Source organism: Crassostrea angulata, chromosome 7, assembly GCF_025612915.1.
Source record: "Crassostrea angulata isolate pt1a10 chromosome 7, ASM2561291v2, whole genome shotgun sequence".
In the NCBI taxonomy this organism is placed as follows: Eukaryota; Metazoa; Mollusca; class Bivalvia; order Ostreida; family Ostreidae; genus Magallana; species Magallana angulata.
In genome coordinates this window covers 43,346,194-43,370,713 of record NC_069117.1, presented here as the reverse complement: position 1 = coordinate 43,370,713, position 24,520 = coordinate 43,346,194, and the positions used below count along the sequence as shown (strand labels likewise).

The window sequence follows — 24,520 nt, the reverse complement described above, 5'->3', positions numbered from 1 at the left end:
TGCTTCTTAGACGTACTTCTAGCGTTGCTTTCGACATTAGCGGAAAACCCACTCGTTGCTTTGCAACGAGCTTTGCTCTAGTATTTTATTTACCTTTTTACACACATACTTGTTGTAAACAGGACACGAAAAAATACCCGGTAATCAACAAATGAATGTTAAAAGTTATGAATATATAAGAATTTATCTAGTAACAAAAATAATACGACAGCGAGGGAAAACGACTCTGGTCGCCAGTACATGAATTATAATCATGAAATCGGAGAGAAATTATTGTTGAATAATTTAAAATAGGAACACTCTTTTCAATAGGGATATAAGAAAACATAAACAAAAACGTTTCATTCGATAATTTTCTTCTAGCCATATAGGAGGAGCCAAGTAGCACGCGGCGCGTGGCTTGATCTGAATTGTTATACTTAAACTGATTGACAGGCGAAGCACGTGGAGTCCTGAGATAAAATCCCGCTCAAATGACCAACTATAGAAACCTAAAGCGATATTTTAAATAATAAAGTTCAGTGATAAAATTTTAATTTAAGTATTATAATCAACACACAAGTCTCTCTCTCTCTCTCTCTCTCTCTCTCTCTCTCTCTCTGAGGGTGTATGTGATTGTGTGCAAACCATTTGGAATTATTAGATTTTTATTTGTATGAATTGAATTCATTTATTTTAGACTCATGGTTTTCACAACGATTTCAACACAATGACTAAAAGTTTGCACAGCGGACGATGTACATATAGATTGATCTCGACGGTTAAAATTTCAACGCTATTTCACATCACACATATAAGATTGAAAATAAATTTTAAAAGAGCTGTGTTTGTGCTTACATGTACTTGTTATCTCATTCAACTATTTATGATTTAATTAATCATTTTTTTGGTACATTAATGTACCCGGTAAATGATATTTTTATCGCAATATGTGAAAATCCCGCATGTATAGAGTCGCTGAATTGTTCCACGGATCCACGCGCCGATAGTCTTTCGTGTAGTTGTTTGTGTCCATTTCTACAGACGGTTCTTTTGTTTTTTAGAGATTAAGAAAAGCCATGAAACTAACAAAGTAGAAGTAAGATATATTCAGACTATACACACGACAGATTGTGATGAGTAACCTAACAGGTGCCCGTGGAAAGGTGTGAATACCGGCATCTCGTGTACACCTATTTAAGCGTCCAAATATACAGAGTTAGTTGTGCTAAAAACCAAAGAAAGACGATAACACCTGTTGTGTATAGAACCAAAGATCAGCTTCTGTACACGTGTTTCGCACGAGTGATTTTTGTTCATGTGAAATCACGACGCCATTACCAGCTATGCGGGATATAAAGTTGAAAGTTATTTTATGGAATGCGTGTACTTTTTTCCGTTCAATGCTTGCATTTAATGCATTAAGATTTTGTACATGTATTTATTTACAATTCATCATACATGTATGAGTGATTTTTTGTTTATTTATTGGTACATAAATAGCTCAAGAACAAATCACTCGAGTGACCGGTAATATGTGGTTGTCATTTACATTTTCTGGGTCTGCGTAACTTAAGTCGACATTTTTTTTTAATTTAAAAAGGATATAAAATTATATATAGATATATTTCAACCTTGTTTAGCCATAGTGTATATATATATTTCTAAACAAACGCTACTTTTCTAACGTTTCGGGTAACGAGATATCTCTTTCTCTCTCCCCCCCTCTCTCTCTCTCTCTCTCTCTCTCTCTCTCTCTCTCTCTCTCTCTCTCTCTCGAATCACTTAAAGCTATGTAAAGTCCAGTATGTACCCAATGTTTCAAACATTTCATAAAAAAAATCAAAATAGTATAACCACGGATTGTGTGAACGTTAATAGTTTACAATGTTTAAGAAATCGGCGATGCAAGTTTTGTCGAAAAACAAAGAAATGGTTACGGTGTAAAAAAGGAAATATTTTTGTGACTGTTTTAATAAGAATAACAGTTTTAAATCTTAGTATGTGTTATCTAATCCCGTATAAAAAATCTAGCAAAATATTGAACTTATCTGGTCAGCGATAATCTCCGTCCGTATTCATCGAAAGACATTAGGTCAATAAGCCATATATGGAAGTTGCACGCTTATTGCACGGTACGGTACGCTTTTTTGTCCGTCTGGAGGCGGGTCTTGCATGAATTATCTTGCACGCTTTTTGCACGGTACGGTTCGCTTTGTGAACGGTACGGTTCGCTTTGTGAACGGTACGGTTCGTTTTGTGAACGGTACGGTACGCTTTGTGAACGGTACGGTTCGTTTTGTGAACGGTACGGTTCGTTTCTTGCACGGAACGGTACGGTTCGTTTTAGAGGTGTAGTAGCACGTTTCAGGGTCTGTATAATCAGTAGACTTTTGGGCAAATTGAATATTTATTATCATCTATCCTATATTGGAGCTGGCAGATACAAGATAATCATGATCTGTTTGTCTTTAATATGACGGAAAAAAAATTCAGAGTAAATTATCTATTGCCCATGGCCATCGCTGAATCAAATATTTTCATGAATATTCTGCATTTGTATACACACTGACAGATGAATTGATATTTCGTGTGAATAATTGAGATTGCATGTATTTCATGTTTTAACAAAAGACAACAACAAAAACAACAACAACAACCCCCCCCCCCCCAAAAAAAATGAGAAAGAAAAAAAGAAAAGGTTGTTGTCTTGTAGTTTATCAAATAGACCTTGTAGAATCTACATCTAATGCAGTGCTGTTTTTGTGTCAGCCCCAGACTTCCCTGTAGAAATGACCAAATGATTTCCCAGTGAAACACATTACTTCAATTAAGGGAAAAAAATGTACAAATAGACTGAGTGATTGGATTTTGTTATCTGTTGATGCTGATGCAAGTTTGATTGATTACTAAATGTGTTTATCAATAGAAAAGCAATTAACTCTTCAAAATTGCATTATGCTCCCATGTTTTGAAATTTGTAGGGACAACAGAAATGTAAAGGCTATGGAATGATTCAAAGGGAGTGTCGGAATTGCAGATTGTCAGACTTACCAAAAAAAAATGGTCTGCAATGGTCTATAAACTGTTGTAGATAACTTTTTTTAGGTGTGTTCTTAATTTTGGGGAGTCACAATTTGAAGTCCAAGTTTATTGATATAAAAAACAAATTGGTAAAATAACTTGTACATATTTATAATAAGAAATTTAGAGGAAAAATTTCAATTCCACATTATAGAGACTTCTTCTATAAATTTAATTTATATAACTTGGCATTATAAATATCAAAATTGATTCTTAGATAGTGAAAATATTAATTTGCCTCAACAATTAGAAATTTACAGTATACAAGTTTAGAGAACATTAAAATAGAATATGGCCTAGAATTATTATTTGTTAATTTAATTCAAACGAGAATCCTAAATATTGAACATTGCAACAAATAAGGACAAAACAGTTTTCACTTAAAATGCAAACAATAGTTTTAAATAAATGCAATATTTTTGGAAGATCTATTGTTGATATGCAAATGTTAAAATTTGGCATATTAAGTGAGTTTTAATTATGTTGTACAATTACAGCTAACAAGCTAACAAAATTGTTGATTTTCAAGCTGGGAATGTAGGTTCAAATACTACTCAAATACTGAGACAACATGTATAGAAATTATGTCTAGCTGCATGTATTTAGCATGCATGCAATGAAGAAAAGTTTCAAGTGAGTTTTAATTATGTTGTACATACAGCTAACAAAATTGTTGATTTTCAAGCTGGGAGTGCAGGCTCAAATACTTGTTGGTATATATGTGACATGTATAGAATATGTCTATATAGCTGTATTTAGCATGCATGCAATGAAGAAAAGTTTCAAATGATCATTATAGTTCTTTATTTAGAATAGGAATGGGATTTTTTGAGTGGGTTCCAACACTCCTGTTTTCTTTTTATTGATTGGTGATGTTGCTATCATTAGTGTTAGGTGAGCTATAAATCTCCACCTGATTGAGAATGATCTATCATAAAACAGGCCGTTTCTGAGTCCCCCAGCACTCTCCTGGGAATTCTCCAGTCTCCCGTTCTCAGAACAGACTCATTTTTTGGTTGCCAGGCAGTTGTAAACTGACTGCATTAGTTCTTTCTGCGCAATTAATTTTCATGTATTCCCCAGCGCAGCTGAATTATTGGGGCTACTGGATAGGCCAACCTTCATTGTTTACATCTCAGGTGTGTTAATAGGAGAAAATGGAATAATAATATTTGTGGAGGCTTGCAAGTCAGCAGACAGAGCAAATACAAACAGTGATATTGTGGTCTCATTGTTAACCCATGTCTAATAAACTTGAACTAATATCTCGTAGAGCTTTTGCTTGTCACACTTTCTTTTTCATTTACTAGGGTAATAATGGATATTAAGGTCTTTTAGAGAATAATAATCTTATGTGCTAATGTAATTCTGTAATCAAAGTCCTAAAGTATCCCATAAAGCAATAATTCCTACCTGGGAAATCCAGAGTTGATATTATTAGGGGTGTTGAAAATTTTAAATTTTTCCATTAGACCTTCAGGTCAATGCATGGTAGCTTGTTCAAATCCCAACAATTTTCATTTCTTATCTTTGTAAAGAAATGTGCACGTGTTCACAGATTTGACTTACTGTTTTGATCTTCTATGCCAGTATCAATTTGTTTCACAAAACATCTATAGAATACAATCTCGAAAGTGATTTTGGAATTATATGGTTATATTTTGAGAAGGATTTTTTGTTGTTGCTTTTATTGGCATATAGGGCAGGCGTTCAAGATTAATATACCCTTGATATATTAGGATGTGCAAAGTTATATGCCTCCCAATTGTACAATTTATGGGGGGAATGTCAGAGGAAAGCAAATTGATACTACACACCCACCAATTCGTGTCTTGGAAAGGATGTAAAGAGTGAATGGGATACAATATCGTGAAGAGGCTGAGAATTTTGATCTTCTCAAGGGAGAGATATGTATTATGCATGGACTTAAATCAGGGATGATAAAGCTGTCAATCAAATCATGATAGATGTCAAAAACTGAGATTTGTTTTCAAGTATGCTTTCAAAGAAGGTTGTCTAAAAGATGACAATGTTTGTATGCACAATTGTTAGCATGTACCAGATCTTAAACGAGTTTCATTGATTTCTTTACATTCTTGTGCTGGATCCCAAGTCAAGTCTCTTTAATATATTTGTTGGATTTGAATTGTGAATTTGCAATGAAATTTTTGTGTTTTGTATTGATTTGCTCAAATAGAAGTAAAAGATAGTGTCAGTTCTTCTGAGGAACATTAAATCACTACTTGAACACAACCCTCCCCAAAATAAAATGTTAATAAAAGACTGTACATAGCCATTGTGAGTCCTGTTCATTATTGTAACAACAGGAATTTGGTGTTTTTGGACCAGTCATTAACACAGAGAATATATGCTGGAGCTGTGGAGATTTCCACTATGTAACAAAGAGGCTGTTTTTTCAGTTTAAATAAGTAACGGTTGTCTTAGATTTATGGAGAAAGTTTAACCTTAGGAAATGTCAGTTAATTTTCTGTGGACGTAGGGTTTAATGGCAGAGTTCTTGGCTATTGATCAGCGCGACTCGATCTGTAATGTAGCTGTTGATTTTTGCTGATATTTTCTGTTTTTGTAAATGCTAGCTAACAATTTTTGTTTTGCAAAAAGGTTTACCCAAATACTCATCTAAATATATCCTTTTCAAAGTGTAATTTTGCAGTTCTTTGAGGGCTCCCTTGCACTTGCCATCATAGTTTTGCTTAAGTTTCCAAAAGAGGGCCGAATGACCCAAAGTATTAATATATATTGAAGCAAGCAAATTTGAGCATGCAGATTTCTTTATTGGAGTGATAAAGATGGTATCTACAAAACATGATTGATTGATTAATTGATTATACTTAGTTGATACTGTTGTATGTCCTTTTCAGAAATTTGATCTCTTCTGGGCAACTGAAGCCTTCTTCATATTGCACACACTGCATAATGAGTTAAGTTAGGAACGGCATCAATATACACTATCCTGATTAATTTTACTTTGAAATAAAGGATTTAAATGTTCATCAAACCAAGGTTATGATATTTGTTTTTTATTCCATAAAGAAAACAAGCTCCTGTTGTTGTATGCAAAAATTGTATATTATAGGAAATTAATGTATATATAGAGATATAGACAAAATGGAACTTCCATTAATAACTTATTAAGACACGTTTATGTCAAGAAATATCCTGCATTGAAGTGATGTATTGTAAAGTTGATAATTAACACAGTACCCCTCCATATCCAAAGGCTGATCTTAATTGACCAAATGATGCCAATCTCCAACAGATGTTTTCCCCAATGTTAAAAGTTCCTGTGGTTGAGGATGAATAGATGCAGTATCAGTTGGTCTCATCTATTGACTGTTATGGGATAATGTCCCCAGAAAGGCATCAATGGGATCTAGCCTTGTTCACAGTCAGGAACCAGCCAATGGAAATCATTTTTCAAAGATCCCACAGTTGGTCATGTCAGACAAGATACACACTAATTTGGGCTGCCAGTTTTGTTTAATTGTCACTTTAAATTGATTACTTGTGGGGAAATTATGAATTATTGAATTATAATTTGTTATCATTATCAGGCATATATGCAGTGGATTAAGATTGTATGTGAATTACATTAGGAAAAACAACCTTAAACTCCCTGGTGATATATTTGCTGCAACCTTTCAATCAAAGTACTGAAAGTATTTATGGGAGATGCCTTATATATTGTCTGATAACGTTTTAGACAAATAACTTTGTTTAATTATTTTAGCATTAAATAGAAGTCATCAATATAGGATATCCTGTTGAAATTCCTAAGACAATGTAACATAATTGTTTATAGCTTAAATATTCCATTTTGAAAAATTTAGATATTTTTTAACACACTTATATGTGAAATGGAGAACTTTGGAGTGGATGTTTTATTCAGAAAACAATTTAAAGTGTAATTATTAATATGAATGGTACTCCACATTATTTGTGCCTGTATTTTTGGCTACATTATGCAATGAAATTTGAAATGATGTGCATTCACTGTGTAATTGAGTCTGCATGCATGCCAGCTGCTTGGTAGAAAATGTCAAACTGTGCATTACAATAGATTTACATGCATGCTGCAGAGAAATTTATTAAAAGTGTTTTTAAACACTATCGGAGAAAAAAAAATTGAATTGTGAAATGAAATGCTATGAGAAACAATTTTAGTCCCACAATGCAAGAACAGACTATTGATTTTGAATTGTTCCAGCTATTATAGATCATCAGTTTTTAACTCCAGGAGGAAGACTGGTGAAAAATGTTTAAAATAATTAAATGAAGGTCATATAAAATTGGAACATACTGACTTAATAAATTATTGAATATACAAACCCTAATTGGGAAAAAACCTCCAATAATAGAACATAATAACATGATTGAGGTAATATTGGTCTTCAGATAACTATATGATATTAAGAAATTCAAAAATTTAATCAAATTGCTTGTTTACCCCATTTACTTTTTGACTTTTACAACTATATTGTATGTATGTAAATATGCCATTTTTTGTACCTCATGTACCATTATATGGTGGTTATTTTTTTTGGGGGGGGGGGGGGGGATTGAACTGAACTGAATAGTTTTGTTTTTTTAATAAACAAGTGTGATGTTCAAACTACCGGAAATAAATAATATTTTATTTCAAAGCCAAGGTGTAACAGTTTATACATGTATGGCATTGAAATCAAGCAATTCCATCACTACTTGTAACTATTGAGGTTTCAAAACTTTACATTTTATCACAATTGTTACTGTGTTTGGCATTCCACATAAATTTTCTATTCTCTCAAAAGGAGAGCTAGAGAACAAAATGAAATGCTTTTACTAAATCATTTGAGTGTATGCATTGGAGAAAAAGGCAAACTCTAATACCCTAAGAAATCAATGGAAGATCAAAGGAGCCATTAAAAGTCTTATGTTTGTTCTTTAGTAATGTCAGGAGAAGCCTTGAAAAGTATTGCAGTATTAAATCCACTTGTCTCAGAGATAAATGAATTTGTTGCGGGAATAAATTCCAAAACATCCCTTTTTCCCTTTTGTTTCAAGTTAGGTGATCAATTGAGATGATAATAAGCATCTTAGATTCGTATGGTAATTGTTATTCTTCCAAAGGCTTCATTAAGATGCGATATTGAAAGCTAATTTAGGCCTTCTGACAGTGTTTTTCTCTATTATTATCTTGCCGCTTACAATAAAAATTGATGACATTTTGTCCAGTTTCTCCATCTTTTAGTGTACTGATGATGGATTGTGACTGAATGTCTATTCATTTAAGTTAAATTAAAGTTCAGGCTTTTCACTTTCTGGATGAATCTCAATCAAAGATGGAGGAACAAATTGCAAGGACAAATGATTCATGTGACGCGTTGTGTCAAAAACATTAAATTGTGTGAATGTCATAGAACTTCAATTCACAAAAGATAATTTCAGGGGCTCTCTAGAATTGATTACAGAAAATTCCCTGTTGGGTGAATGGAATAACATTTTCATTGATACTGATGTTGGTTTGGAAATGTTAATTGCTAAAAAATAATTATCCTCCAATAAATAAATAGAATTGACTCGTGCATGGAACCTTAAAATGTTGATTTTTATGCCATACATCACAAGTAATTAATTATTTTGGGTTTTGTCTTCTGAATCAGTACTGTTTAGATAATAAATACTAATTCCAAAAGTGAAACAAAATAAATATAAATTATTTACCAGTTTAAACCCACGCTCATAAAAATTTTAAAGATTTGTTGAGTGGGAACCTAAAGTACCAGTATTGGTTATGCTATTATTGATGATGGTTTCTTGGTTGCTTTGATTCATTCTGATGTTTTTCTTGCATGTAGTTGAGCAATTAACATCAGCTTCAATCCTTGTTGACTTGCAAAGTCACATATTAGGGCCCATAATCAGCATGAAGCTATCACTGAGCTCTTCTTGCTGTTTAAAGAAAACATTATAGAAAATAATGGTTTTTAGACTTTTAGTTTTGTGAAGGAATGCATTTTAAACATTTGGTCTTTTTGTGTATTTACGTATTCACAATTGTCAAAGGATATATATATTTATATATATGCCTAGATGTTTGATGAACTGTGAACAAAGATTTACTGAGTACTGTATATTTGAAGCTTAGAATTAAAAAGAAAATCAAAGAGATTCAGATGGTTGTCTTTTCTCCCTTATGTTTTAATAATATCATATTGACATGCCTAAAGAATATATAGCTCTTAATTCATGCAAACATACCTGTATCTTAATGATGGTGTTTAGGAAAGTATGTGGCAAGTCTGGCTTGCAAAAATTAAAGTTAAAATGTTGGCATTGTTCCAAATTTATGCACAAACAATAACTCTTTTATGCTCTAAAATAGAGTTATTAAAAACCATTTTAAACACAGTTGTTAATTCTCTTTAGGGGTTGAATGAAGTCCCATTTGCAAGTCGATCACTATAGAAGTACACTTATAAATGGGTGTATTTGGTAGTGTATAGAAGAAAAGCACAGTTGATTACTTTGAAAAGACTCTAATGTAAAATTTTAGGGAGAAAACTTTTGACTTAAAAATATTGTGAGCATTTGTTCTGTATTGGTGACAGGTACACAAATTTAATTAGACCTACATTGCTGCAGCTTAATTGAAATTTAATTGTGTACCAGGGGGGTTTAATGTGTAATTCAGAGCATGCCTAAGAAGCAACAATTAAGCCCAATAAAGATAGAATAAAAGCTATGCCATGAGTCCAATTTATTTGCATCTGCTTGAAGGGACTTCTTTTGAAATTTTGTATTTTTGTTAAAACCCCCAGTGATGTGATGTATTGATCCTTTTGGAGAGGTTAATTAATAAGTATTCGTAAGTTCACTTAGGACTGGGAGCTATGATCATTTGCAGAAGGTAAATTCACATCAGCCTGCAAGTCTTTTCCATGACTGCATGTGTATACAGATCTTTACTTAGGAACTGTTAATTAAAATCAGCTTTGCTTTTAATCGATCTGGAATCATTTTTACTTCCAATTAAGAACCTAATCAGCTTCAAAAAGCCTTTAAAGTATTATTTAAAGTGATTTGATGGTAGATCAAGGATAGGCTTGATTAAATTTGCTCTTTCAAGTTTTTTTTATGTCTTTATGAAATTCTTTTTCATTTCCTGATGATGTGGGAATACTTATCACTGCAGACTAGAAAAGGGTAATCATAGATACTAGCTGTCCTGATGATATAAAATGGTTGATCATCATGTGTGCTATTCACAAATAAAGATGGTCTAATCACTGCTAGAACATGTACTATTAATTATCCCATAGGTACCTGCATTCTGTATAACCATGCATTTCTGAGATTCAGAGCAAAGATGAAAGACTTTTGGTATTTTTTGCCATATAATTTTCAAATAAGAGATATTATTCATTGGAATTAATGATGTTTACCCCGGGTTACCTCTGCATCAAGTTGCTGACATTACGATTTTCACTCAGTGGTAGTTGATGCGAAGATAATATGAATCTCTTCACTTTGAGTTGAAAGTATGTGTATAGTCACAGCATTGGTAATGCATGTATCACCTCTTTGCTTCAATTGATTTTTGAACTTGAAATGGTCATATTACATATAGCTTCAAAATATAAATATCACATCTTTACTTTGGTGGAGTATTGCATCATTTCAAAGCAGGAAGGTTAATTAATATCTTATAGCTCATTTATATACAGGTGAAATGGCCTGTTTGAGAACTGATAGTACTTTGTTCATTTTATATCTTGTATCAAATTGGAGCAACTTTTAGTTTACCAATTATATAAAGGTGATGCTGGTATAAAAAGACTAAGGCTAAACCTTCAGAAGTTCAGAAGGTTTCTTAAAATTTCATTGTTGGTTGATTTAATTACTTCCATTGGATCTCGATCACCCCTAAATCTAGATTTTTTCAAGACATACCCTTAAATGGGCACCTTTTACGAGTTCTTCCATGGATTGTTGAATCACTCATTCCTCCAGCTCGCCTATAAATGCATTGATTTTCTCCCTAGAAGTACCCTTTTACCCTTTTTAAATAACCATAACCACAAATGGAAAATACAAGATGCTTTAACAGCAAAAAATTACAATTATTTTGTGCATGTTGGATTTCTTTAGACTGTGGAATCCTTATCTTGGTCAAAAGTGAGACAAAACCTTAATTGGGTTAATTAAACTGCACTAATGCACTTGAATTTCCATGAACCAGACAGGTCAATGCCTCAGTGATGGAGCCCTTACAAACAACCAATTATTTCACCATCAAAATCTTCTGAAATTTGCAAAAATTACAGTCGTAGATCATATGGTATCTTGAAGAAAACATTGGTCGGTAACTTTGAAGTAATAAGGTTTCATGGCAATGACAAACTCTTGCATATCTGTTTGCTTAAGTGAGACAACAGCCCATGATGATACCGATGGCAGAGACGATAAAAGGGGGATCATGCCTAATTAAGTCCTGATCCATATTCATCTGTTTCTTGGACAATAATTGACTAGAGATTTGAGGCTTTATCTGTTCCTTTTATGTCTGTTTGTGGAAGTCCAACATCCATTTCATCTGTAGAAAAGCATCAGCAGCATGTCATAAATTGACTGTAATGATATTTCTTTTGTCGACAGCTAATGGTTTCTCATATGGCTTCCCCATCTCTATGCAGTCCTCTTCTCTCTATTGAGGAAAAAAGTCTGCTTCTTTTCATGTTTCCTTTAAAAAAAGGTTGATTAAATTTATGATAGCACTATAGTAATGCTATGATTAAAATGTTTGAAGGATATATAGCCAATTCATTAATGGACCGACTAACACTTTTTTCGATGGATTTACACATTAAATATATCTGATAAGTTATCACATTCTTTGAAAGGGATTTTATGTGCATGATGTGTTGGGGTTTATGGTCTCAATGTTTCATCATTCTTAAAATTCTACTTTTCCTAATCATAATCAGTTTTAAAGATGCAAACAGTGATATAATAGATTAAATTTCTTTATGTGACATTATATATATAGTGCCTGTTTGGGAGGGTAACAGTTGAAATTGACACCCTGAGAAAACCATTGTCAACCGACGCGAGGCGGAGGTTGACAATGGTTTTCGAGGGGTGTCAATTTCAACTGTTATCCTTCCAAACAGGCACTATTTATTTTGTTATACTGAATGTCTTGATTTTTAAGAAAATTTTACTGCTTTTATATAGGAATAACGTGAATTCTACAGCGAACCGTAGTACATGCATAATTTTCGTGCATGTAACAATTTTTAATGTTACCCGTTGCTAAGTGCGTTGCTAACGCTGAGGGTAATAGAACGGATTATCAACTGCGTCTTAACCAATCAGATTTCAGTATTTAACATGAAAGTATAACAATATATAAATAGAGCCTGTTTGGGAGGGTAACAGTTGAAATTGACACCCCGAGAAAACCATTGTCAACTGACGCGAAGCGGAGGTTGACAATGGTTTTCGAGGGGGGTCAATTTCAACTGTTATCCTCCCAAACAGGCACTATTTATTTTGTTATACTGAAAGTCTTAATTTTTAAAAAAATTTTACTGCTTTTATATAGGAATAACGTGAATTTAACACCAAACCGTACGCGCATAATTTTGGCGCATGTAACATTTTTTAAAGTTACCCGTTGCTAAGTGCGTTGCTAACGCTGAGGGTAATAGAACGCATTATGAACTGCGTCTTAAACAATCAGATTTCAGTATTTAACATGAAAGTATAACAATATATAAATAGAGCCTGTTTGGGAGGGTAACAGTTGAAATTGACACCCCGAGGAAAATGGTTTTCGAGGGGTTTCAATTTCAACTGTTACCCTCCCAAACAGGCACTATTTATTTTATTATACTGAATGTCTTAATTTTAGAGATTTTTTTACTGCTTTTATATAAAAATGATGTGAATTCCACGGCGAACTGTACATGCATAATTGATGCGCATGTAACATTTTGTTGTATTACCCATTGCTAAGTATGTTGCTAACGCTGAGGGTAATAGAACGGATTATCAACTGCGTCTAAACCAATCAGATTTCAGTATCAAACATGAAAGTATGATAAAAAGAATTAACTCAGTCTGTGAAAGTAACTGCAGCATGAGTTCTCTAATGGTCCGGAAGCAAGGAATTGAACAATCTACTGTGATGGATATTATAAAAACCTTAATCCACTTAATACTGCTGGTTGTGCATAAGAAGAATAAGGGTTTAGGGTTTAAGCCCTTTTTCAGAAAATAAAACTTATTTGTTGCAAGCATTAGCTAGGAGACTTTTATTTGTTAGCTGTGACAATATGAAGACATTGCACATTAAGAATTACCAGCACTATAAATAGCTCTTTGCATGAGCACTTTGCAAAGGTGTAATCATTTGGCATCTCATCTGAAGATTTTAACGAGAAACTTTATTGATAGGTTTTAAAAAGTCCCAATTACTCAGATGTAATCGAAAGATTCAAGCAAAACACAAGGGTTGAGATTAATACACTTGACCTTGATTTTGTGGATACAACCTTGGCTTAGTTAGGTTAAGGTTAGAGAATATGCAGGATTTTAATGTCAATTACTTTTACACATAATATATAAAATTAAAATTAAAGCAAATCTTTGTTGAGATGAAATTAATGTAATGATATTGGGATCAATGTAATTAAGTGACAGTAAGAGGTTATTCATATCGGAATTTATATGCAAGACAGTTATTGATGAAGGCACTGTTAATGTTTCGTTTAACTTTTTCAGATGATGGAACTTTTGCATGGATTATAATTGCTGCTGTTTCATTATGGTGGAAACTGGATTCAAATGGTTTGTGAATTGAATCAATGTTGTCTTCTCTAGATATTCAAATTAAGTGAATCGTGTTATGATATTGTAAGCAATTATATACATCAGTCATCACTAACTGCATAGCCAGGAGATTGGTCTGCTGCATGGTCAAATTATTCCTGAAATAGAATCTTCTGAGTCATATTACCCACAATGCCCATTACCATGTACATGGTATATACATCAAAGTCATACATGTATAATAACTGTTAAAAATTAGTAAAAATGTTCCTTGCTATTAGTAAGGGGATGCACTAAGTATACTAAATGTTAAGCTGGCCAATAATTTGATTGATGAAATAAATTATCCTAAAAATGTTTTAAAAAATTAATGCAAATAATAGTTTTGATTCTATCCCGGCCTCTTTGTTAAACAACAAATGGTTGGACAAAATATGAATCTATGTATTTTATCAGTAGGGAAAATAAATGAAGTTATTTTATCAATCAAGAACGCTAGTTTTTTTTTTACTGTCTGGGAATTTTGGGGTAAGATGATTTATATGGTCTCCTTAAATCAATACAATGATTTATATCTCCCCAAAAATAAGAATATGGAAGTTTAGATATGACTGGGCTTTTAATGTTTAGATCTTCATCTTTGTTGATAAAAGGAGGAACTCAAAAACTTGTTGAGTTCAAGAACTTGAATCTGATATCGAAAGACTGTAAGAGTTTACTCCTATTACTTGGAGGTTTATTGCAAATCTGTCGATATTTCATCAGTAATTGTTCAATAAAAGACACCATTTATTACCATGCATCATCCTCTAATCAAGCCTCATCTGTTTTTTCCTAATAAAACTAGACTTATGTCCTAGTCATTCAGAGTATTTTATTTCTTCCTGTTTTTCTTTGAGCCTTGTTATCACAGCAGAGTGTACTATAGCATGGTCTGCTTAAACTCATCTGCTTTTCAGCGATAGACTCAAAGAATTGTGTAAATTAATCACTCTATTGCATCCTGCTTTACCAATAAGTCGATTCTAGATTCAATTGTCTTGTTTGACTTTCCAGCTCTCTTTAAAGTAATTTTTGCATTTTCCTCTTTTGTTTGTAGAAGAATGCATTGTAGTATAACTAGCAGACATGTTTTTTTATGAATCCATTTTGTGCCAGCTATTTCAGAAACAGGAGATATTAAAATGGAAGAAACTTTTAGCCATGATCGTATTTTATTACTTGTGCAAATGTACCTTTGAGGAATGGTAGTAGAGTTATGTCTTGCTGGAAGATAAGTTAACAAATTGATTTTATTGCACCAAGATTCTAACAGCTCTAAATTTTCCCTATAAAGCACAGAAGGTTCATGGTGTCCTTAGAAATGTGATGATGTCATTAATCCTGATCCACAAAGGCCTTGGAAAAGTGATGATGTCATTTATCGTAACACTCTATTGTGACAGAATTTGGAGGCATTCCAGAAGGGATTAAGTTCCAATTACTCCGAAAATTCATTGAAAATCCTCTCAGTGCATGTAGCCAATGCATCACTCATCAGAACCAATGCAAAAAATATGGCAAATCGCTTGATCTTTGTTATTAATGTTCATGAAAATGTTCTTGGTGTTGGTTCCTGACTGGTCTATTGTTTTACTTGGTGCATGACTTTTTCTTGGAGAGAGGGGTGACATCTGTTTCCGCAGTGCATCATGCAACACAATGCTGCTGGTGTAATGAAGAGTTAAGGGAGTGCTCACAAATACAATTACAAGTAAATATCCCCCAGCAGGCAATAGTCTCTTGGACTGGGAAACAAATTACATTACGTTGTTGTGTAACAATTGCAATTAATTGAGGTGTGTATGCAGACTTGATACTGCTACACAGAGGTCACACAAACTCATGGTGTGTATTGTGATGGACTGGTAATAGTTTAATAACAGAAAACCAATTTACAGTGATGACTAATATATTCTATAGAAAATAATCCTATTTTTGATGTAGTGCTATTTATCGCATTGGCTTTGCCTTAACTTGCACCATTTCCAATTTACTGCCACATATATACATAAGGTGATTCTATTTGCACTCTCTGACCATTTGAAGCCAAGTCAGGCCATATTGAAAAATATGTTTGTTTGGCCTCTCCATCTTTGATGTTTAAACTTTGATGCAGTAGGTTGAAAGGGGAATGAATTTTGTTGCAAGGTTACCTTAAATAATCTTAATTCAAATCATTTTGATTAAATAGAAAATGGTTAGGCAAACAACAGTTGAAAAAGCAATAACAAAGAAATGCTGAAAATGTCAGATATCTGAGTCACATACTTAATCATTAGTTGGTCGCACACCAACAATTTTCCAAAGTTGATCTGAGTTTCATTCTGATCAAAATACAGATCTCTTCAAATCACTTCAGTAGGGTTCTGTGTTTTGATAAAATTTGGTCAGTTGGTAATATTGTAATCAAATATTCTAATCTACCCAATGATGAAATTTCATGTGCAATGTGTTACTCAGTACTGTACTTTCAGTATTGTCAGTACTTTGATTTTTTATGAGAAATCTCACTAGGATGCTCGATGATACCACTTAGATTACCTTGTGCTCGATAAATCCACTTTTTGGATGCTTTTAATGAAACCTTTTATTTAGGATCACTAAAAGCTTCTTATAAGTACGATGAAATCATTTTACATTAGGGAGTATTTTGTTGAAATATCAACATTTAAAACATCCTAGTTCATTACTGGTATATCATTTATATCAGTAATGGTATATGGCAGGCTTTCCCCATCTCAACTCAGACGTTTGCAGTTTTGATTAAAAGTAAATTTGAATACATTGTTAAGAATTTAGGGAAATGATTATGGATAATTACAGACATTGATCTCCAGACACCGAGTTCTCGGTTCTGGAGACAGACTTGTCCTACAGAGAAACCTCAGGGGGGACACAGTATAGGAAACAATCACCTATCTCTGAACAGCATCAGACACCATCAGAAAACACTATACAATCATTTATCCAAATCTATAATGTCTCTTAGATCCCCCCTCCCCATCTCTGTATGCAAAAAAAAAAAAAAAAGAACATCCATGATCATGGCTGTGTGCAATAATTTTTTTGAGTAATGAGAATGTACCTTTCTAATTTTATCAGTGGAAGACACCTAAATTGGTGTTACTTTTGAAGTACTGGAAAGAGATGGGTGCTGGAGTGTGTAGGAAGAGATAAATGGATGGTAAAGATGCTGTGCGTTAACTTGTTATTACTCTATACACAGTCCATTTTATGACTTTTTCACTTATCTTGCAATATTACAACAGCAGACATGAAATAATTGGGTTAAAAACTACCCAATTCTTCAGACGAAGGACCTTACTCTTAGCTTTTTAGTGCTTTTGGTGAGATGTTGCCCCTGTAGGCAGGATTGACACCCAAGAAAATAATGATATAATTTTCACATTTATTTCAATTAAGAACTGCAGATTGGTCCTAAATTGATGTACAGATGATTCAATTTATGTGATCTTCCAGCTTGCAGACAAAGATGTCTGCTGCCTGCAGGTTTCTAGAACACCTTTAAACCCATTTAATTTGCATCTGACACCAGTCTGGCTCTACCCAACAGCATGCATGTACAGTCATCCCTTCTCCATACTACAGTACATGTACCACCATTAAAGGGGCTGGATGGTCATGGCCAATTTTAGACTTAATTGATCTCCTTGACATGAAGAGCTCTGTATAAAGATATAAGAAAATTTTTAAATTGAAAAGCTGAAATATTTGGATTTTTTCCTCTAAATAATAATTTATGAGCTAATATAACATGTTTAAAATTTTAAGGTAGATCTAATGGGCAGCCTCCCTTATTAAAATTGTACTCTTTGGTATAATCGTTTGTTGATTAACCATTATAAGGAAATTGTTGATTAACCATTGTAAGGAAAACCCTGAACTAACAAATCAACTGGGCTAAGAAATTGAACAGGCTGAAACTAGAAGACTAGCCTCATCAACTGTTGGGGGTAAATTAATTTAACACTTGCTGCGAGACACTATTTCATACCTATATTGCGTTAGGATCAGTGGTTAACCATTTCCAAGGGAAATTATAAGTCACAGTAACCATTCCAAGGACATTTTCTGGAATTTGGATCCAAATTTAACTATATATTTTATTGTAAAGTATTTACATTAATTTCATATTCTTTAACTTCTTTTTGGGTTTTGGCAGATATGGAATATCCATGATAATCAATAAAGGTTTGTTTTCACTTTCCAAGGTGGCAGGAAATAGCTGTAAGGTAGTTTAAGGGAATTGTAAGGTTATAATAGACACACCTAATATCTATTTTTTCCCAATTTTGATTTTTCAAAATGCTAAAATTGGTCTCCTTGAAAAGGCTGCTTGGTCCTTGCCCTAAGGTTAAGATAACTAAACTTTTGCTGGCTATTGCTAGTTTTTTCACTTTTTTTTTAAATGTTGACTGTTTTTTACTGGATGAAACTTTCCCTCTGCTCTTGAAATTCCACCATTGATAAAATGGCTTGTGCTGGTAGTTTTCTAGAGTTATTTCCACAATGCTTTATTTGATTCTTTTTAAAGGACAAACCCAATCACAAGCTGCTGAACAAAACTAAACCATATTTGAACATTGCCCCAGACTATTCCTAATTTGATAAACAATAAACTCTTTTTTAATTAATTGTGCGGAGTTTGCATTTACAAGACAATTGATAGAGCCTTCAGACTATTTTCATCCCCTATCTTTGGTAATGTTTCACTCTCACAGACATTATGAATTGTCTTCACTTTATATGGAGCAGTCTATTAAATCATAATTTGATATGCTGGTAGTGAAATACTGTACTCCAGCAGAGGGAGAGAGTTGTATTACAGCTTCTCTCTTGTAGCATTCAGAGGCCACCTGATAAGGTGCGTTTGTCTTTCCACACAAATTCCAAGCCATTATAATGAAATCAAGTTTATTTCTGTATTCTGATGCTATCGCCTATCCATGATGGTAATTTGATCAAGTTTAAATTAAAAGACTTGAGAAGATGGTGCAGTGTTCATCAAGATGACTCTTTTTTCTATCATAGAGATGAGACAGACAAGCAGACAATTTGGATCAATCAGGGCCCTCATAAAATGTTCACAGACACTTTTATTGACAGCAACAGATGTAGTGATTAAAAAATTTCAATAAGCAACAAGATATTAGTGAAGATGACATTTTTGCTGCCAAAGGCATGCTTTGTTTTTGCCCTGAATTGCCAACAACACCCAAATATTAACCGAAATTAAACCAAAAAATTAGGCTCCATATGACATTTATTTTTTTTTCTGTCAGCACATGATAAATATTTGTGACCTTTAACTTTGTTGGTTTTATGATGTTGTTTTTGAGTAATTAAGGCATGCACAATGGTTATTCATTGTACAGAAAAACATGCTTATAGCAAGAATAGATGTACTGACCGGCAATTCACTTCACTGTTAAAGACTGATGGGAAATGAAACTTCTGGTAACTGCCTTGTAAGTGGGGATTCATTACAAGGGAGTTCTCTGTAACTGTTTTTACTGTAGTAAGAAGCAAATTTCTGAGAGAGAGAGAGAGAGAGAGAGAGAGAGAGAGAGAGAGAAAGAGAGAGAGAGAGATCAAATTCAAATTAAGTTGTTTAAAGTTTATTTTTGATACATATATATCATTCCTTCTTCTGATTTTAGTTTAAGCTCTATGAGATTTCATTTTTTCTCTCAAAATCTATATTCGTGGATTTTTTTCCTTCACGTTACTTAAAAGTACATCAATCTTCTCGTTTTATAGATTGCAAGATAAAAATGTTTTGAGTGCTATTAAGCAGAATCTTTGCAATACCAATGATAAATGCCACAAACATTGATTTCTGGTTTAAATGTTTTAAAGAATTGACGTAAAATTACAGAATTATAAAAGTACAAATGCAGCAAGCGCAAAATATACATGTTACTCGTAACCATGTACGGTTAGTCGATCAGTATTTAGTTAGGGATCCATTGAGAGAGTTGGAGACAGGAAGAGTGTGGGGGAGACACCGACATTTTTTGTGTCATTTCCTCGCTATATTTGGTGTGAACCGTTTCCACTAGAGAGCTTTTTGATGCCGAGGAAAGAAAGTAGGATATTGGCAATTTGCTGACATTACAGGAACTCCATACTGATTTTCAATGAATGTATTCAATACAGCACATCATCTAATTATCCTATAGGAATAGGCCCCAGATCTTTTTGGCTTGTTTTCATTAAATAGCATCACTTTCCAGGAATGAAATAATTTGAGTACCAAATTGGTTTATTGAATTGGAGACAGATAGCATGGGATACAAAAATATGATTCATCAGGTATTCAAACAGAGCTCTAACCTTGAATCTCTTATTTATATAATGATACATCATCTTTGCTCCTGTTGGTTTAGTCAGATATGAATGCTATGCTGTAAATTCCTTATATTATGTGAGTACTTAATTCCGCGATCCCACTGTTTTGAATCAGATGGAGAATATAAAATTGCGAACGCTGAACATTTATACATATTTACTATAGTTATCAACTCTCAGAAAATAATTGTGAGGTTTTAAAATCCGCGAGGGATGCCTCTCACGATTTTACGTGGATATTATAATTTCCTCACGTTTAATTAGGAATTTACAGTATATTATGCATATAAACCTAAAATGTATAATTATTCAGAAAATTGTTTTCGGAGTGAAACAGGGAAAATGAATGGCCTTGCACCTGGTTCTCTCGTCGGATACACAGGCTCATCTGCATCCTTCTCTCCCTTACAAACATGCACCAGTTGCATCTTAACTCTATAAATGTAATTGCTCTTTGATATTAAGCTTGCAGGCACGTAGCATCAGGGGGGGCCTGGCCCCCCCCCACTTTTTCTCGCAGCAACAATTTTTTGAAAATTTACATATAAAAAAATGAATTATGATGGAGTTGGCCCCCCCCCCCCCACTTTTTTGGAAGTTAGAAAAAAATTGATATGAAAATTAGGAAATGAGCAGTGAAATTGAAGGTAACCCCCCCCCCAACCCCAACCCCCCACGGAATAGGATTTTGCAGAATTTTGGAAACTTAAAATTTCCCTTTTTTTTTTAAGCTTGTCAAGATTTTTTGGATGGGTCTGGCCCCCCCACTTTCAAAAACGATGCTACGTGCCTGGCTTGTAATAAAATGACTTTGTGAACATACATTTTATTCACTGTAAACCATTGATTATTGCATTTAAATGGTAAAAAATTCAGCAATTAGACTAAATCGTTGTGTTATAAACTTAATGTTATAGTATGTTCACAGTATTTGTAATGTAAATGTAATATTTTGAAGAAGTTGTAAATAATGTTATTTCTGTTGATATAAAGTAAATCAGACCAAAAATGAGATTGCATGCCTTTATCATTCATAAAACACTCCAAATTCTGCTTAAAGAATACAGACCCAAAATCTTGTCAAAACATGTAAACTTTAAACATACAAAATTTTTACTTTTATTATTTGAAAAATATATATTCATCATGTTTACTGGAGAAGAATTAATTGAACATTTGGGGTTATTTTTTGTCTCTCTGTTTTAGGAGCAGTATATGCCGAAGGGATTACTCAGAAACTAGTGGATTCTGGTTCACAGGAAGTGTTGGAGTGTTTTATAAAAAACAACAAGTCTGAGGCCAAACTTATCCGATGGGTCAAATACAGTGGCATGTTTCCGATTCTCATCTTTCAACAAATGCAGCATTACCCTGAATTCATTAAAGATGGATATCTAGGACGAGTTCGGTTAGTTAACCAATCATCTTTAGAGTTGTCAGACATTCGCAGTAGTGACGAGGGATTATATGAATGCAGCATTACACACACTGATGGTGGAAAGGAAGAACTTACACACGTCCATTTGAAGGTCAAAGGTAATAGTTGAATTCAATCCTTTTGTGTATAAGGTGGTCTGAAGTTAATTCTATGATTAATGTCACCTTCAAATTTTCAAACATAGCTACCAGAGAGCAAGGTCGACCGGGTTAAAATTTTAACAAAATTTCAAACAAATGAAGTTTTCTTATTCATTAACTGCATAAATGGAAATACATGCTCTAAGCATGAGTATGTAAGGTATAACGTAAGGTGTAAGAAAATGAAACCCATGCTGAAGAGTGACTTTAAGCAAAGAATTGAATTTGGACAGCCTCAATCCTCTCTCATTGAATTATAAGCATAAAAAAATGTACCAGTGTATGATGTATTAAATGTCCATCTTTCATTATATACATTTTCATGATGTCTCCTATTTTCTTGGATGAATTTAAAACCATGGTCTAAACGGTCGTAAGAAACACCTTAAAATGATTCATTGAAATTATGAAATATGTTATTGGGTTATTAATTATAATGACAAGGTTTATTGCTAAAAAAAAAAACCAAGTATGTGTAACAGCTGGGTTAATGGACAATAATGAAAAATATTGAGCTTCTCCTTTTTTGGAGCAAATGCCCTTAAACAGATATTCTACATCAGTTATTGCTTCTCAAATTAAGTTTCTTTCAGGATGAATCGAAATTTACTTCATGTAGATGCAGTAAAACTTGGTTATAGCGAAGTCCTAGGGACCAATAGATTTACTTTGTTATATATCCATAATTCGTTATATCCGTATAGCAAATTCATAATATTAACTAATATATTGTTCAATTTTAATATCATAAATACATGCTTCTAGTATCCTACTACATGTGAAAATGCTGACATGTAAAAAAGATGGCTGTTTTATGTGAGCTATTGAATTGCATGTGTTACAATATCAGTTCTGCAATGTGACCACATAAAATTTGTGGTTTTTCAATGAGAACTGACTGACTTTCTGCCACAAAATGTTGAAATTAGATTTTTCAATGACACGTCCACCTGATGATATATTTTACTATTTTTCTCTTTGAAGTAATGACACAGTATTCGTTTGACATCAGGTGAAAAAGCTAGCATGCAGCTGAATTTAATTTGTTTGAAATTGTATGAAACATAGAACTCAATCTCCATCTTTTGAAATTTTTCTGCACAAAAGGTGGTACAAGTAACAATTAAGGGAATTTGTTGATTATTGATATTTTGTTGCAATCATACAGAACACGGCATCAAAAAAATTTTCATAAATAATTCTCATAGCAGAGCATTATATTGGTGGAATTCAATGATAGGTGGTGAATTTTAATTAACAGTATGCAACAAAGAAAATTTTAATGTTGCACTTTACATTGTCTGTTGGACAAGTACTTACTGACTAGTAAAAAAATAAAAACCTCATGGAGATCCATGATGAAGTGAAAATGGAACTTGAGACTCATCTCATTGTCTTACACACATGCAGTAACACAAACTTTTGATCTGACTAACATTTCTTAATTAAATTTTTTTTTTAAACCTGCCATCACAGTTCTGAATTTATGTGTTAATAATATGCATGTGATTTTGAATTCCTAAAAAACTTTTGCATTTTTCTTAGTTTACAACTCTGTGTTACGTGCAAGGACATCTGCATCTTGGCCGGATTCTGTTGTATGCTTGTTTTAGATACATGGCAAATGACCTCTCTGACTTGCATATGCATCGATCAGTGAACACAGTTAGGCCAAATGAAATTATTGTTTGTTTGGAATTGCCTCCTGCCTCATTGAAATACATCCTCCCCCCCCCCCCAAAAAAAAAAAAAGTTTGAAAAAAATTCTCTTCTGGGTCTAGAATTCTCCAGGCGGCAATTCCAAACACTTTTTTAAGAATGGCCTTATCATTAAGTCATTGATAACTGGTTGTTTCTAAGAATCTGGTATCATGTTCAATGAATAATAATATGCAGTCATGACAGATTACAGAATCTCATGAAATTAAAAGGATCATTGAGAGAGAAAAAAACCCAGAAAACATCTTCAATATGATTTGCATAAAAAATGACCTGTATAAACTTCTTGAATGTCATCACTTTGAATGATACATGTATAATAGTGTTGATCAATCGCTGTCACCAGGAGGAACCACGATGGATTTGACGAACACCAGACCCTGAATCCTAGCGGCTTTCATCGGAATGGCCAGTCTCAAGTCTCCATTCTCCTGCTTGCTCGCTGTGACAGCTCTGCCATCATTGGTTGTTCTCATTATTCTTTTGCCATCATTGTGCCATTGACAGAAGATTAAATTTCCTCACACTCCGATGGCTAGAACACACGTTAGGCAATCACAGAGTGCAAGATTGACTGGAAAAGATTTTGTCCAAAAAGTTTCTGCAATGCGCTTGTCCATTATTAAGTAAATCATTTATCTAATTTGCTTGATTTTCCAAGTGAATTTGCACAGCAAATCAAGCAGGGATTCTCTTCATTTAGATTGGCTCGCAGACATTGTCAAGTATCCTAGGGTTGTAACTGGATGAAAATGCAAATTCAAAAGAGGTTCCTTACTCAATTTTTTTCCTCTGTCTTTGATACAATTATGTTGTGATAGAATATTGATTCTCATTTCCTTGAAATTGTTGGACTAGGCTGCAACCCACCGTATATTTAGATTTAGTGATAGGTTTCCCCTATAAATAC

General features: G+C 33.4%; 1 protein-coding gene across 4 annotated transcripts in view; it reads left to right on the top strand.

The window, feature by feature from the left end:
* Positions 1-24,520, top strand: part of LOC128156095 (protein turtle homolog B-like) — a 62,972-nt gene that overhangs the window by 20,149 nt on the left and 18,303 nt on the right. For all 4 annotated transcript variants that reach the window (XM_052818095.1, XM_052818097.1, XM_052818098.1 and 1 more), the window contains exons 2-3: positions 13,852-13,917; positions 21,520-21,849. In XM_052818095.1, coding sequence (XP_052674055.1) covers positions 13,852-13,917; positions 21,520-21,849 — 396 coding nt within the window. The remainder of the gene's footprint in view (positions 1-13,851; positions 13,918-21,519; positions 21,850-24,520) is intronic.